Raw genomic sequence first — 17,335 nt, forward strand, 5'->3', positions numbered from 1 at the left:
TCTGGGCAGCCTGGGACTGCAGTTCGTCTGCCGGTTCGCTCCAGCAAGTGTCAAGTCTCCATCGACCGACGCCGGAATTGGGAAGTACGGTCAGGTGGGGAATAGCCCGTCAGTCAAAAACCGGGGCCCACGCCGGGCGTCCAACAGACTGCCACTCTCAGGTGCCTGGACAGCGGCGTGAATGCACTCTACTCTGCACGTACAGTAAACGCTGTTGGCATATCACTTACCGTCTGTTCCCGATATTCTCCAAGGCTCCCATGATGCTCTCCTCCACCAGGAGGAATTACGGATGGACGAGGTTCACTTGTGGCGTTTCAAAATCGGGAAGCGGTGGCTGCTGAGAGGACGGAGGTAGGACATGTTCCCAAAGGTGCAACCATGGACTGGCTTGGGAGGGGAGGGAGTCGTCAGCCAGGGACAAAGGGGTTAGCGGCGGGTGACCAAGGGATGGGGCGTGGGGTTGGGGCGTCCCCCCGGGATCGGGGTGTCCAGGCACGGACCGCCATTGCCGCGGCCTGCAAGGCAGCCATCTTGCCGCGCTCCCCACTGACCGCCCACCGTGGCCCGTGGTTGCGCAGAGCGACACCGCCCGTATGGGTGATGGTCATCCTGAACATTTGTGCCACGGGGTCCTTCCAGGCACCGAGTGGGACCTCTCTGGGATCTCGCAGATCTGGGTGCGCAGATGCATCCGCACCATCACGGACGACCTTTATGCCTGGTCAACACAATATACCAACTTCAATGTGGACCGAGCCCATCAGGCTGCACGGGCAGCGGGATTCGCTGCCATTGCTGAGATACCCCATGTACAGGGGGTGATCAATGAGATGCATGTCCCCCTACGAGCACCGACGCATGAGGGGGTGTCCTTCACCAACCTGAAAGGGGTTCCACTCCATGAATGTGCAGCTGGTGTGTGATCATGGGATGCACATCTGCACCCGATTCCCAGGCAGCGTGCACGACGCCTTCATCCTGGTACACACCTTTGAGGCACTCCCTCGGGCGAAGGGTTGCCTCCTGGGCGACAGGGGTTACCCGTTGTGGTCGTGGCTGATGATGCCTATCCGGCCACAGACCAATGCAGAGACCCACTACAACGACGTCCATGCCGCGACCATTGCTGTGATCGAGCGGTGTATCGGCATCCTGAAGATGCAGCTCAGGTGTCTGGACCGCTCTGGAGCGGACTTCCAGTGTAGCGCTGAGTCTCCCACATCGTGGTGGCCTCCTGTGTCCTACACAACTTCGCACAGCAGAGGGGTGACACGCTGGAGGGGGCTGAATGCCAGGCCTTGCCCGATGAGGAGGATGTGTGGGAGGGGGAGAATGGGCAGGGCATGTGGCCCGGGCAGGCACAGGAGGCCGCACAACCTGAGTTCCAGAGCCACCACACACTGTACGCCTTGATCGCCTCCAGGCTCCCCGACTAGGGGAGGGAGTGGGGCGGGGCTGGGTACCAGGGCGATATGTGGTGATACAGGTTTGTGGGGCAGAGGGTAGTGCCGGGGGCACGGTGCTGATTACTCACTCTGGCCATCCTGAGGAGGCCGCGCAGCTTTGTACAGCACTGCGGGCCGGTCCTGGCGGTGGGGCCCACAGCGCCTACGGCCTCTGCGTCCAGGCCCAGTGTAAGATGGTGGGCGGCAGCCTCCTTCCCATTCTGGGGAACAGGGGTGCTCCGCTTTTCCTCCACGGCATCCAGCAGGGTCTCGAGCTCCGCCTCTGCGGAATGGGGTGCTGCACTTTGGGGGCGCCATCTTCCTGGCTGGAATGAGTGTGGGGAGCGGAGTGCTTCAATGCAGCTGGTCAAACCCTCGAATGTCAATCCCGACTCTGGCGAATCGGACGCCGCTTTGCATTGGAATTGCACTAGTTCCACGTGGTGTCAGTGCAAGCCCATTAACGGGTCCTGAATTTCTACATGAGTGGCGCCACTTTCGGGGTGGAGAACCGTCCCGGAGAATCCGGCCCGTAATCCTTGGTGTGGCTTGTGCTTGATCAGCGTTATTCTGAGCTTGCTTAGTTTTGGGTGATGGCTTGTCCTTCATTCCTGATGAATGCAGAAGGTGTTGCTCGTGCTTGGCCTTTTTAACATCATAATAATTTTGAGCAATTTTGTTCTGGTGGGCCTGAGGCCTACAGAGCTGCATGGTGGCCTGCATTTTTAAAGCAGTTCCAGTCTGCTTCATTATCACCAGAGGTGGCATCTACAGCGACCAGATGTTTTGAGCAAACCCTTTTGAGGTCAACTTGCTGGGTGCTTCTTTTACTCTGGGGCTTTGGAGGAGGCTTAATGTAAGTGAATGTTTCGGAGCAGCGATCCATCAAAAGAAATCTTGGTCTAGTTTAAGACAAGCAGGGTGGTCTTGGTTGTGATATGGATGTGTTTAGTACATTGTCTTTAGGAACAGGAAGCTGTTTCAATTTCCAACGCCATGTTTGGCAGCTATAACCCCCTCAGCTTTGATGGTCTCTTTCATTGTGAGCATGCACTGCCCAGGGATGATGAATTTGCCATCCTTAGGCATCTGAGAGACAGCATGATATCGGTCTTACTAGAACCTGATTTTGATTTGATTTGATTTGTCACGCGTACCCGAGGTCCAGTGAAAAGTATTCTTCTGTGTACAGTCCAGACAGATCGTTCCATACATGAAAAAATATTGGACGTACAATAAATACACAATGTAAATACATAGACATAGGGTGAAGCATACGGCGTGTGGTCAAGTGAACACAAAACGGAACGGTTAGAGATAGTGTTGGAATTAAGTTTTAAAAGGTTAGTACGGTTATAAGAGATGTAGGAAGAGGATCTGTGAGGGAGAGCTCGGAGAGAGTCGCCATGCTCCGGCGCCATCTTGCAATTTTGTTTTGTAGGCACTTTTGAAATGTAGTCTCTGTTGTAATGTAGGAACAGTAAGAAGTCTCACAACACCAGGTTAAAGTCCAGCAGGTTTGTTTCGCTATCACGATCACGTAATGTAGAAAATGAGGCAGCACATTTGCACAAGCCTCCCCACCCCCCCAACCCAACCCAATACAAACAGCCATGATTTCCTAAGTGGCCTGGTACCAGTCCCTTAATAATTAGATTCCAGCACTTTCTCCTCACTGATGCTAGCTATTCTGTAGTTCCTTACTCTTTCCCTCTCTCTTTTCTAGAATAGCAGAATAACATTTGGTAAAACTTCCAATCTGCTGTTCTAGAATCCAGGCAATTTTGAAAAAAATCGTGGGAACAGGAGTGGGCCATTCAGCCCCTCGAGCCTGTCCCACCATTCAATGACATCATGGCTGACCTGTGACCTAACTCCATATACCTGCCCTTGGCCCTTATCTCTTAATATCTTTGCTTAAAAATCAAATCAATCTCATATTTAAAATTAACAACTGATCCAGCTTCAACTCCTGTTTGTGTGGGAGAGAATTCCAAACCTCTACCACCCTTTGAGTTAAGAAGTTCTTCCCAACATCTCTCCTGAACGGTCTGGCCCTAATTTTCAGACCATGCCCCGCCCCTAGTTTTAGAATCTCCAAACGTAGAAATTATTTATCTTTATCATAAGCAATGCATCCACTCTGAATTCAGTGTCTCATTGGACTGTGTGTGTGTGATGTAAACTGTCTTGTGTGTGATGGATGATTGTTTGTGTGTGTGATTAGCAACTGTGTGTATGTATGTGTGTTACTAGAACATAGAACAGTACAGGCCCTTCAGCCCACGATGTTGTGCCGACTATTTATCCTAATCTAAGATCAACCTAACCTATACCCCTTCAATTTACTGCTGTCCATGTGCCTGTCCAAGAGTCGCTTAAATGTCCCGAATGACTCCCGACTCCACCACCTCTGCTGGCAGTGCGTTCCACACACCCACAACTCTCGGTGTAAAGAACCTACCTGACATCTCCCCTATACCTTCCTCCAATCACCTTAAAATGATGTCTCCTTGTGACAGCCATTTCCGCCCTAGGGAAAAGTCTCTGGCTATCCACGCCTCTCATCGCCTTCTGCACCTTGATGGGTGACTGTATGTGGGTGTGTGTAATGGATGATTGTATGTGTGTGAAATTATGGGAAATGTTCAGAATACAAAGGGTTAATGTCATACCATAATTAACCACTAGATGGAGCTGGATGCAGAACTATATAAAGCACTGACTCACAGGCTTCTGGGAGAAGGCTGGAGAGGAGAGCATAGAAGTAGAGAGAGAGATCAGAGTAGTTATAGATAGAGTGCAGAGATTAGTGTTAGTAGAGTGTAGATTACTAGACTATTTACTATAGGAGTAAGTGGTCGAGCTTTAATAAGTAGTGTAACTAAATGTTAGCTTTGTTAATGAATTTAGCTTCTGTGGTCTTTGTGAACACTACGGCATCCATCCTGAGAACAAGAATCACAAAAGGACACCACAATGAGTTCCTGTGTGTGCGTGATGGATGACTGTGTGTGTGTGTGTGAGATAGGTGGCTGTATGCGTATATGATGGGTGATTGTATGTGTGTGTGTCCCTTTTTTGAATCAGGTCTCTGTTATCATCATGAAATCATATTTCCATGTGGCTACTCGTCCGTGCATTTCATTATTACCATAGATCGCGGTGTATAAGTTGACCATTGAAGCCTCCAAAAATCCTTCCAAAGATGGGAGTCATCTTATACGCTGAGTATAGAACGTGAACAGTCAATGTATTAGTATTGGTGGTCACCATTTTAAAATATAAATCATTACGCCAGTAATTCAGATTAAAATAATGTAGTTCACTCTTCGAATGATTTAATTGTGCAACAATAGCTTTAATGACACTCCAAGTGTTTTAACACCACCCACTTCATTCCCTCTGCTGTGGAACAAAGAGTTAATCAAATTCATTTAGAATCACTTTGGCTATGGCATCATCGCTAGCATGTCCAATATGGATTTGGCACTTTCCTTTCAGAACCATCTCTCCATCACAAATCGCCTTCCTCCCCATCCATGGACTTGGATATTCGGCATTTTTGAACAATCCATTGATAGTTTGTGCATTAATAGCATCCCACGATTTGATGATGAAATGACACAAAACATCAAGTCGGCAGTGTGTATATTTCTATTCCTCCAGAAGGTTCTCTCTCTCAACCATCCACCTACTTCATTTGGCGTGAACATCATCATTGAATTGTTTGTTCACGCACACATCCAAGGGTTGAACTACAGATATTAGACTTCCTTCTTGTGACTACAATGTGGGTGTTATTTCTCCACTTGGTTTAATCAGTAATATGGGACCTGAGCATGTCCCACACTAATAAGTTGCATTCTTTGCCTAGGCTACTAGGGTGCTGTAGCCATCTGGGATGACTAAGCGGTCATTGACCCTGTTGTTGATGTTTCCTGAGTAAAGGGAGTGGCGCCGAAATGTCTGGGATTGTATCGGTTACTCAAGTATCAGTCCTTTGTCTTACGGAGATGGGCCATCAAAATGCTAATCAGTTGGGGGTTTTGATGCTGTCTGGATTCTTCGCTCACAAATATACATTCAGGCTCTGAGCCTGCCTGAACCTTGCATTGTCCACATTTCCCTTTAGGCTTTGCGAACGTCCATGTGTCTTGTTGTAAGTGGCCATCCCAGATGGCTACAGTGCCTAACCCACACATCATGCATCCATAACTACACTCCATCCTCATCCATCCAAACGTTGAAATGGACAGGCACATAACTCTTGCAGGGAGCTGGATGTTTGGCACGGTTTTACATTTGAAAACTACCATAGGCTTTAATTTAGTCCCGTAAGCCATGCAGGCTGGTACCACCATGAATCTTGCCTACCTCACATCCCCGTCATTTTCTCTAGAACTGTTTTCGCACCTTTCCACTCTGCAGTTTGTTTGCCGGGCACAGCAGAATTCACGGGCCTGTCATCCATGTGACATATGCGGGTACCAATACCTCTGCTGCTGTTTGATGATGATGGTGATTTTGGCATTGAGGTCTTCTGGTAGCCTCTGCGGGATCTTGGTCTTCTGTCACACTAGACTGTTTCACTCCATAAAGCAGCGCCGCCAACTAGCGGTTAGCCTGAAATCTTTGGGGACCCGGGGTTTGATTTGGCCCACTTGAATGCGGTTCCAGTGATGATGCAGCCAGTCTGATGATTTCCAGGGACCCATTCCAATTCACGCTCTCAAGATCAGACCAGTGGCTGGTCCCTGTTCTCATGGCACATTTGGTCTTGGGCTTCTTCTTCAGGGCGGATTCTTTCTTCCATTCTCGCACCGGTATTTCACCAACGCGGAATTCCCTCGCAGCAGCACGGTAGCATAGTGGTTAGCACTGTGGCTTCACAGCGCCAGGGTCCCAGGTTCGATTCCCTGCTGGGTCACGGTCTGTGTGGAGTCTGCACGTTCTCCCCGTGTCTGCGTGGGTTTCCTCCGGGTGCTCCGGTTTCCTCCCACAGTCCAAAGACGTGCAGGTTAGGGGGATTGCCCATGATAAATTGCCCTTAGTGACCAAAAAGGTTACAGGGATAGGGTGGAAGTGAGGGCTTAAATGGGTCAGTGCATACTCGATGGGCTGAATGGCCTCCTTCTGCACTGTATGGTCTAAGTTATAGCACGGCTTGTTTGACGAGTTAGTGAATTTTACAATGTTTTAAAAGCTTGAAAACAGCTTTGTATTTTATTCGTTTTGCTGGAGGAGTCATTTCTGTTTGCCACGCACTAGGCAATGTGATCTGATCTATGTGGGTGTGTCTTCAACCCCTCCGGGTATCTTCGTTGCAACACAGCCCGCATTACCCTATGCTCCGACTTGCAACATAAGTCAAATATTGCCAGGGTGATGAATTGAGTCTCTTAATAATAATAACTTGTCACAAGTAGGCTTCAATGAAGTTACTGTGAAAAGCCCCTAGTCGCCACATTCCGGTGCCTGTTCGAGGAGGCTGGTACGGGAATTGAACCCACGCTGCTGGACTTGTTCTGCATTACAAGCCAGCTGTTTAGACCACTGTGCTAAACCAGCCCCTGTCTTGCAAGTACTGAAGAAAAGTAGCTGAAAGTGCATATGTTGGGGGGGGGGGGGGGGGTGTTGGTTGTTAGCATGAGAAATGGGGGTCACTTATACACCCCAATCTATGGTATTCACCAAACCTTGTACACTCACTGAAAACATGTCATAGGATTTACAGTGCAGGAGGCCATTTGGTCCATCGAGTCTGCACCGGCCCTTGGAAAGAGCACCCTACCCAAGCCCACACCCCACCCTATTCCCACCTAACCTTTTTGTGGGCACTAAGGGGCAATTTAGCATAGTCAATCCACCTAACCTGCACATCTTTGGACTGTGGGAGGAAACCCACGCAGACACGGGGAGAACGTGCAGACTCCAAACAGTGACCCAAGCGGGAATCGACGCTGGAGCTGTGAAGCAATAGTGCTAACCACTGTGCTACCATGCACCCCCTATTGAGGGGGGTTGGTGGTTACACCTGAAAACTAAACAAGCGGATATTTGAAGTGAATGTAAATTACTTCAAAACTTCAACAGCTTAGATCAGTCAAAACAATAATGAAGTTATATCTGTCTGCAGTTTGTTCCCACAATCCTCAATATTTAGCAGTTTGACTTTTACATGTCCTGGCACTCTGCATGAAACAAAAAAGTGGTTCAGTAAGATTCATAAGTTGTGTACTAATGTGAGATTATTCAATGTCACATCATACAGCAATGATCAAGATCCATCACACATCTAGAGTCAAGGTAGAAAGATCAGGCACTCCGTGTGCCACAGTCCCTTCAGTCTTGGTTGCTTTCTCTTTCTGTGATGCTGTGTCTGCATGTTGAGTGGACAGATGAGTGAAAGAGGACTGAACAGAATAGTCCAGATCTTTCCCATCACTGCCCTCATCACTATCAAAATCAGAGTCATCAGTGCTGCTGCTGGCATCATCGTCCCCTTTTCCACTCTTTACTCGGTTTCTTGTGCCTGGGTTTATTTCTTCATCACAGTTTTCGTGTTGGTCTTCGGCAGATTCCAGTCTGGAGATTGGGGGAAAGAGAAAGAAAATGAGACCCTTAATTGGTAAGTGGCAAAAGAAATTACGTTTATATTGCAAACAACCTTCCGACCTAGAGTAACTGTGCGGAGTTTGCACGTTCTCCGTGTCTGCGTGGGTTTCCTCCGGGTGCTCCGGTTTCCTCCCAGTCTAAAGATGTACAGGATTGGCCGTGATAAATTACCCCTTAGTGTCAAAAAATGTGCAGGTTAGATTACGGGGTTAGAGAGGGGAGTGGTCTTTTGGAGGGTCAGTGCAGACTCGATGGGCTGAACGGCCTTCTTGTGCTGTCGGGATTCTATGATTCTAACCTGAAGCCATAAGTCGCAAAGCGCTTCACAGCCCCTGAAGTGTGGTTGCTGTTGTAATGTAGGAAACAGGGTGGCAAACTGTGCCCAGCAAATTCCACAAATAGGCATACGATTATGACCCGATGCTTTGAGGGTGTTGATTGAGAGATAAAAATTGGCCAGAATAGCAAAGGTGCCGAGGGGTCTTTTTACATCAATCTGTGTGGGTGTGTGCAGATCAACCTTGCCCATCAGAGCAGACCGTCTCCGCTGAATGGGACAGCTCCAGATCCATCAAGCTCTTTTGCACAGTTTCTGATGATGCTTTATGCATTGGACATTGGAGGATGTGATGGCAGAAGATGGCAAAAAAATGACATTGCTGTGGGGTTGGCAAACCGTGACATCCAACTATTTTATTAAAACCAGGGAGCACAGGCAATTATTGGTGAAATCTGCACAACATTGCTGGTAACGTTCCCCATTAAACACTTGGTTAAAAACAACTTCACAAGGTTAGAGAATTGTAAAATAGGTTCAACGAAAACCATAACTGGCAGAAAATTGAACTCTCAATATCGAAATAATAAAGGGCGGGGATTTTAACGCAACTCTTCAGATGGGGACAGGGTCATGTGGATTACTTGCCACAGACTTCAGTCAGGAATATCAAGAGCAAAATGTAAATCAGCATTGAGCACGATCCAGGCAGTTGGGACAAGGGTTATAATTACTCCTCAAGGCCGCCTCAACCCAATGCTGCTGAAATGAGGGGAAACATGCCTACATCTACAAAGAGTTGTCCCGAGGTGATTTCCTCATTCTGTCTCAGCAAAGTGGAATAATTGTGAACTTTGAATGTAGAGTATAATATAATTCAGCGCCTTACAAACCATGCATTATTGAGAGGAAGACTGTACTTTCATCTTGGGAGCTCAATAAAATCCAGGAGCAGAATAAGACCCTGTATGTATTGATTTCTGGACAAGACCCGCTAATGTCTGCCTCCACTTTTCAGTTGCACGTTGATCGGTGAACAACCAGTGCAACAATGGCAGGGACTCGAGGGCCTGCCCATCTGATTCTGCTCCTACACAAAGCAGCCATCTACAGGACCAAGTTGGACTTGATCTTTGGGGAGGGGTTCTGCTGTGGCTATGGCTCTTGCTGTTGACTGAATGCCTCAGAGGGGTTGGGGAAGTGAGTCGTGCCTGCAGGTACACCCGATATCTTCCACAAGTGGAACTGGAGTGTGCAGTCAACACTGGTAATATCAGACTTCCGGTTGGCTTTCGGTGGCTCCCGCAAAAACGGTCTTTTGGGCTCTTTTCGGGGCCACCAACAGCACTTTTTCGATGTTTCCCGGTGTGGGAAGGAGTCTACAACAGCTCCCCGTCAGTATATGGCTTCAACTAGGAGCGGGGCGACAGAAAAGGTGGTGGTGGACCCGAAGAAGGTGCGAGGGAAGAAGGACAAAATGGCGGCGGGCGGAGGCCAGGCAGTGTGGATGCAGTGGGCGGAAGAGCAGCAGGAGGGTATCTAGCGCTGCTTCAGAGAGATTAAAACGGACCTGCTAGAGCCAATGAAGTCGTCTATTGATAAGCTGCTGGAGACACAGACGGCCCAGGGAGTGGCGATCCGCGAGGTTTGACAAAAGATCGCTGACAATGAGGACGGGATCTTAGGCCTGGCGATAAAGGTGGAGGCCACGAGGCGCTCCGCAAGAAATGGCAGGAGCGGTTCGAGGAGATGGAGAATCGGTCGAGACGGAAGAATCTGCGGATTCTGGGCCTCCCGGAGGGGCTGGACGTGGGGGCCTATGTGGTCACCATGTTGAACTCGCTGATGGGAGGGGGTCCTTCCAGGGGCCCCTGGGGCTGGAAGGGGCCCATAGAGTGCTGGCGAGGAGGCCCAAGGCTAACGAGCGTCCGCGGGCGGTGCTGGTGCGGTTCCATCGGTTCGCTGATCGGGAGTGTGTGCTCAGGTGGGCCAAGAAGGAGAGGAGCAGCAGGTGGGAGAACGCGGAGGTTCGGATATATCAGGACTGGAGTGCGGAGGTGGCGAAGAGGGGGGCCGGGTACAATCGAGCGAAGGCGGTGCTGCACAGGAAGGGGGTGAAGTTTGGCATGTTGCAGCCGGCGCGACTGTGGGTTACCTACAAGGACCGGCACCATTATTTTGAGTCTCCGGAGAAGGCGTGGGCCTTTGTTCAGGCCGAGAAGTTGAACACAGATTGAGGGTCGGGACGGTGTAGAAGCCAAGTATTTCAAATACAACTAGTATAGGTAAAAGATAGCTGTTTAAGCATAAATGTTGAGCCCCAGTTTTTAATACCCATTTATACAGCATAATTCACTTTTACTGAAGTCCGTTGTTCTGGCAAATGCATATTTTCAAAGACAGTATGACATTAAAACAGCAAGATAATTTGACACTGCTTGTGCTAATTGTCAAGGACAGGGACTGAATACACAGCAACATTGTTCACAATGCAGATAACAGCTGGGTCAGAAAAGCTGATGTTGCACATTGAAGATGGACGGCTTGCCATCAAATCAAATGTGTTTGAGTCTAACCCAAACCAATTAGGATTATATTGGGGTGTAATTAGATGACTTAAAACAGATATGAAAGTGTATAACTGAAAAGTTTCTCCCCGCCATTTTGGGTTTTGTTATCTTTGTGAGTATTGTCTTTTTAGGTTTAGTTTTTAGTGTGTTGTCTGTGGTGTATTGTCTTTGGGGGGGTGTTGTGCTGTGTTGTCTTTATGTTAGTTTAGTGTTTTTTGCCTTTGATTCTAGTCTCCATTTTAGTTTTATGTCTTTGGGGGTTATGTCAGTCTACCAGTCTGTGTCAGTGATGTTAGTCCACTTTTGACTTTGAGTTTGAGTTTAGCTGAAGATTAGCTTTCTCTCTCTCTTCATGTTTCATTGCCAGACTTTGACCTTTTAAAAGTTACTTTCGAGCTGTCTGCCTAAGCAAAGAAAGATAATGTCTGTAATTCTCTGAAAGCTTCGAATTGTCTACAAATTGCCTTTTAAATGACTTTCAAATTGTAATCAAGCGACTACAAATAAAACAATTCTTTTTGGCACCTGAGGAGTTTATACTGCAAATTTCTGCTGAGTTCCAGTATTCGCAAAGTGCTACTGATAACCGAATAGCAGAGATTATATAAATTCCTTCAACTATACACAGTCGAATAATACAAGGAATCGAACAACTTAACACAGTCTATAAATAGTACAAATCTTATAACTTGTCGTATTGCGCCAGGACTTGATTCATCAACTAAGCTTCCCCCAAACTTGGCGTGGTTCGACAGGTTAAGATCCCATAAATTAAAGATTCTTACAGACGGGCGATTGGGGACTGCGGTTGATATGCTATGCTTATTTTTGTTTCGAGGGGAGGCCTTTGTATTGCTCCGGGTTTCTTTTTCTTTGTGTTTTTTCTCTTTTGGGTCGGTGAGGGTGGCTGGGGCGGGTTGGGCACTGTTTTGATTGAGTTGGTTGGGGGTCTCTTGGAGGTGAGATGGGGCCCTGCAGGGGAGGCCCGGGTCAGGGGTGAGGGGACCGGGCCTGTAAAAGGAGTTGCATCAGAGGTGACGGGGCCTGGTAGGTGGAAAGCGCAGGCTTTTTCCCACGCTGAAGACTGGAGGGGACGGGGCCGGGAAGCGAGGGTTGTTTCCTGCGCTTAGAACAGAAGGGGGAGGGGAGAGTCTATGGATGGGGACGGGAGAGGAGGGTGTGCCACACAATGGGAGGAGTCGAAGGAGAGGCGGGAGTGGCCGGGGTCAGCAGGACTTGCGGAAGTGCAATGGGGGGAGTAAATCGGCTAGGAGGGGTCCTAGCCGAGTGGGGGGGAATCGAGTTGCTGCTACTATGGTCAAGGAGGAGCTGGAGTGAGTGGGGGAGGGGGGGGTCGAGACAGGGGCATGCCGCTGTGGGGAACGGGCCAGGTAGGGGCCATGGCTAGTCGGCGGGGGAGGGGGGCAGGCAGCCCCCTCATCCGGCTGATAACCTGGAATGTAAGGGCGCTGAATGGGCCGGTTAAGCGGGCCCGCGTGTTCGCGCACCTGAAGGGGCTCAAGGCGGATGTGGTTAAGCTTCAGGAGACACACCTGAAGGTGGCAGACCAGGTAAGATTGAGGAAAGGGTGGGTAGGTCGGGTGTTTCACTCGGGGCTGGATGCCAAAAATCGAGGGATAGCGATCTTGGTGGGAAAGGTGGTGTCGTTTGAGGCGTCGAGCATTGTGGCAGATAATGGCGGCAGATACATAATGGTAAGTGGTAAGTTGCAGGGAGATAGGGTGGAACTGGTCAATGTGTATGCCTCGAACTGGGACGATGTGGGTTTTAAGCGGCGTATGTTGGGTCGGATCCCAGACTTGGAAGTGGGGGCCTGATAATGGGGGGGACACTTTAACACGGTTCTGGATCCGGCACTGGATCGCTCCAGGTCTAGGATGGGTAGGAAGCCGGCGGCGGCTAGAGTGCTGAGGGGGTTTATGGACCAGATGGGAGGGGTGGACCCTTGGAGATTTGCAAGGCCGGGGGCTAGGGAATTTTAATTCTTCTCACATGTCCATAAGGCTTATTCCCGAATCGACTTTTTCATCTTGAGTAGGGCGTTGATAGCGAGAGTAGAGGATACTGAGTATTCGGCAATAGCCATTTCAGACCACGCCCCGCATTGGGTGGACTTGGAGATGGGGGAGGAGAGGGGCCAGCGCCTGCTGTGGCGCTTGGAGGTGGGGCTATTGGCGGATGAGGAGGTGAGCGAGCGGGTCCAAGGAAGTATAGAGAGGTACCTGGAGACCAATGACAACGGGGAGGTCCGAGTGGGGATGGTATGGGAGGCACTGAAGGCGGTGGTGAGGGGAGAGCTGATCTCCATTAGAGCCCACAAGGAGCAGAGGGAGCGGGGGGGAGAGGGAGAGGCTGGTGGGGGAGATGGTGAGGGTAGACAGGAGGTATGCGGAGGAGCCAGAGGAAGGATTGTTGAGGAAGAGGCGTAGCCTCCAGGCCAAATTCGACCTGGTGACCACCAGAAGGAGGAGGTGCAGTGGAGGAAGGCCCAGGGGGCGGTCCACGAGTATGGGGAAAAGACAAGCCGGATGCTGGTGCATCAGCTTCGGAAGCGGGACGCAGCTAGGGAGATCGGGGGAGTTAAGGACAGGGGAGGGAGTGTGGTGCGGAGTGGAGCTGGCATCAATGGGGTCTTCAGGGACTTCTACGAGGAATTGTACCGATCCAAGCCCCCACGGGAGGAGGGAGGGATGGGCCGCTTCCTGGACCAATTGAGGTTTCCAAAAGTGGAAGAGGGACTCGTGGCGGGATTGGGGGCCCCGATTGGGCTGGAGGAGCTGATCAAAGGGATAGGAAGCATGCAGGCGGGGAAGGCACTGGGGCCGGACGGTTTCCCGGTCAAATTCTATAAAAAATATATGGACCTGTTGGGCCCGCTGTTAGTTTGGACCTTCAATGAGGCAGGGGGGGGGGGGGGCGCTTTGCCCCCGATGATGTCCCGGGCACTGATCTCCTTGATCCTGAAGCGGGACAAGGATCCCCTGCAGTGTGGGTCTTACAGACCGATTTCCTTGCTAAATGTAGATGCCAAGGTGCTGGTGAAGGTCTTAGCCACGAGGATTGTGTGCCGCAGATCATCCATGAAGGCCAGACGGGGTTTGTGAAGGGGAGGCAATTAAATGCGAATGTGTGGAGGCTTTTGAACGTTATCATGATGCCGGCGAGGGAGGGGGAGATAGTGTTGCCGATGGACGCTGAGAAAGTCTTCGCTCGGGTAGAGTGGGGGTACCTGTGGGAGGTGAAGAGGTTCGGGTTTGGGGAGGGGTTTGTCAGGTGGGTTAGGCTGTTGTAGGAGGTCCCGATGGCGAGTGTGGCGACAAACAGGAGGAGGTCCGTGTACTTTCGGTTGCACCGAGGGACGAGCAGGGATGTCCCTTATCCCCCCTGCTCTTCGCACTGGCGATTGAACCCCTGGCTATGGCACCGAGGGAGTCATGGAACTGGAGGAGGTTGGTGCGTGGTGGGGAGGAGCATAGGGTGTCACTTTATGCGGACGACCTGTGGTGGACCCAGTGGGAGGAATGCCGGAGGTAATGAGGAATCTTAGGGAATTCGGGGACTTTTCGGGGTACAAGCTCAACATGGGGAAGAGCGAGCTGCTCGTAGTTCATCCAGGGGACCAGGAGAGGGGGATTGGCGAGCTCCCACTAAAAAAGGCGGAGAGGAGCTTCAGGTATCTGGGAGTCCAGGTGGCCAGGAGCTGGGGGGCCCTGCATAGGCTTAATTGTACAAGGCTGGTGGAGCAAATGGAGGAGGAGTTCAAGAGGTGGGACGCGTTGCCACTGTCCTTGACGGGTAGGGTGCAGTCAATCAAAATGACGGTGCTCCCAAGGTTTTTGTTCCTGTTCCAGTGCCTCCTCATGTTTAACCCGAAGGCTTTTTTCAGGCGGGTTAACAAGAGTACAATGGGGCTTGTGTGGGCACGAGGGACTCCGAGAGTGAGAAGGGTGTTCCTGGAGCAGAGTAGAGATAGGGGGGGGACTGGCGCTGCCCAACCCCTGTGGATACTACTGGGCCGCCAATACGACGTTGCGCAAGTGGGTGATGGAGGGGGCTGCATGGAAGAGGCTGGAGACGGCGTCTTGTGTGGGTACGAGTCTGGGGGCGCTGGCAACGGCGCCGCTGCCACTCCCTCCAAGGAGGTATACCACGAGCCCGATGGTGGTGGCTGCCCTCAAAATTTGGGGGTAGTGGAGGCGGCACAGGGGGGAAGTGGGGGCCTCGGCGGGGACCCCATTACGGGGGAACCACCGGTTCGCCCCAGGAAGAACAGCTGGAGGGTTTGCGGGGTGGCACAGGGCAGGGATACGAAAGTTGGGGGATCTGTTCGTGGACCTTGTGAGCCTGGGTGAGCTGGAGGAGAAGTACGGGCTCCCCCTGGGGAACACCTTCAGGTACTTACAGGTAAGGGCGTTTGCCAGACGGCAGGTGGTGGAATTCCCGCGGCTACGGCCACACAGTACAGGACAGGGTGCTCTCGGGGGGGTGGTGGGTGGGAATGGGGAAGATCTCGGAAACTTACCAGGTGATGCAGGAGGAGGAGGAGGCCTCGGTGGTGGAGGTAAAAGGTAAGTGGGAGGAGGAGTTGGGAGAGGAAATGGAGGAAGGGATGTGGGCAGGTGCCCTGGGGAGGGTGAACTCTTCCTCATCGTGCGCGAGGCTCAGCCTCATACAGTTTAAGGTGCTGCACAGGGCACACATGACCGGGACAAGGATGAGTCGGTATTTTGGGGGCGAGGACAGGTGTATTTGGTGCTCAGGGAGCCCAGCAAATCACACCCGTATGTTCTGGGCATGCCCGGCGCTGGAGGAATTTTGGAAGGGCGTAGCGAGGACGGTGTCGAGGGTGGTAGGATCCAGGGTAAAGTGGGCTGGGGGCTTGCAATATTTGGGATGGCGGAGGAGCCGGGAGTGCAGGAGGCGAAAGAGGCCGGAATTCTGGCCTTTGCGACCCTGGTAGCCCGGCGAAGGATTCTCCTTCAGTGGAAAGATGCGAGGCCCCCCAAGCGTGGAATCCTGGATCAACGATATGGCAGGGTTTATGAAGTTGGAGAGGGTGAAATTTGCCTCAAGAGGGTCGGTACAAGGGTTCTTTAGGCGGTGGCAACCGTTCTTAGACTTCCTGGCAGAGCGGTAGACATTGGTCAATGGCAGCAGCAACTCGGTGGTGGGGGGGGGGGGGGGGGGGTCACTTTATTTTTTTTGTTTTTGTTATTTACACTGGAGGGTCTGAGGGGGTGTATATACTTGTTGTACTAAATCAGGGTGTTAATGTTAATTTATTATTTATGTACAGGAGGGGGGAGGGAGGTTGTTTTTTTGGACTGCGTTTTGTACTTAACCATGTTGGGTTTCTTTTTCATTTTGTGATTGATATTTTATGAAAACCTTTAATAAAAATTATTTTTTAAAAAACACTGGTAATATCAGTGACAGAGTCATCGACCTGAAACATTTGAAACAGTTAACGAACAGGCCCGTTAACTCTGGTTTTCTTTTCCAGTTGGATCTTTCAAGCATTTTCTATTTTTATTACTAGTATTAACATTGAGTTTTCGAGTTTGCTTTTGATGAATATTTTCTTTATCAGCGGAGTCCCTTTGAAAACGCAGGACTGCTTTGATTTGGTTTTTGTTTTGGTTGATGACCATGGAGAGGGGTGGCAGAGTGGTTAGCACTGCTGCCTCACAGCGCCAGGGACCTGGGTTCGATTCCGGCCTTGGGTGACCGTCTGTGCGGAGTCTGCACGTTCTCGCCGTGGGTTTCCTCCGGGTGCTCCGGTTTCCTCCCACAGTTCAAAGATGTGCCGGTTAGGTGGACTGGCCATGATAAATTGCCCCTTAGTGTCCAACAGTTAGGTGGGGTTAAGGGGGAGCGGGCCAAGGTGGGGTGCTCTTTCAGAGGGTCAGTGCAGACTCAATGGGCCAAATGGCCTCCTTCTGCACTGTAATTTTTCTATGATCACCTATTCAATTTTGATTAAGGATCTCCCTTGGTACAGCAACCAGTTACAAGAAAAATCTGGATAATTTTTTTTAAATTTGTTTGCGACTCTTAAATCTAAAGCCATTAAACTTTTCCAGGCATTGTGTTGTAACGGCGATTGTGCAATGTGTGACTTCACTCTGTTGATGAAGGTGACCACGTCCAATAATACCACACTCTGCTCCTGCCTCATCTAATGACAACCTACCGGTTATTAGACTAACTAGCAGAAAAGCTGAAAATTACCCAAAGCAGGAAAGAAACATTGGCAGTGGAAAGGTACAGGGCGTGTTTAGAGTGCCATCTGGCTGTAGTGAATAATATAGCACGTAGTAACCCTGCTCCTCCTCAATGCAGCTGTATCCAAGAATGTCCAGTTTAGCTCAGTTGGTTGGACAGCTGGTCTGTGATGCAGA

At 50.5% G+C, this 17,335-nt stretch overlaps 1 protein-coding gene across 1 annotated transcript in view; it reads right to left on the reverse strand.

Annotated features, from left to right (window-relative positions):
- Positions 1 to 4,788: 4,788 nt before the first annotated feature.
- Positions 4,789 to 17,335, reverse strand: part of c9h9orf85 (chromosome 9 C9orf85 homolog) — a 29,248-nt gene continuing 16,701 nt past the window's right edge. The window contains exon 4 of the mRNA XM_072517372.1: positions 4,789 to 8,036. Within this exon, the coding sequence (XP_072373473.1) occupies positions 7,739 to 8,036 (298 nt within the window). The 3' untranslated portion in view covers positions 4,789 to 7,738. The remainder of the gene's footprint in view (positions 8,037 to 17,335) is intronic.

This window comes from Scyliorhinus torazame, chromosome 9, assembly GCF_047496885.1.
Source record: "Scyliorhinus torazame isolate Kashiwa2021f chromosome 9, sScyTor2.1, whole genome shotgun sequence".
In the NCBI taxonomy this organism is placed as follows: Eukaryota; Metazoa; Chordata; class Chondrichthyes; order Carcharhiniformes; family Scyliorhinidae; genus Scyliorhinus; species Scyliorhinus torazame.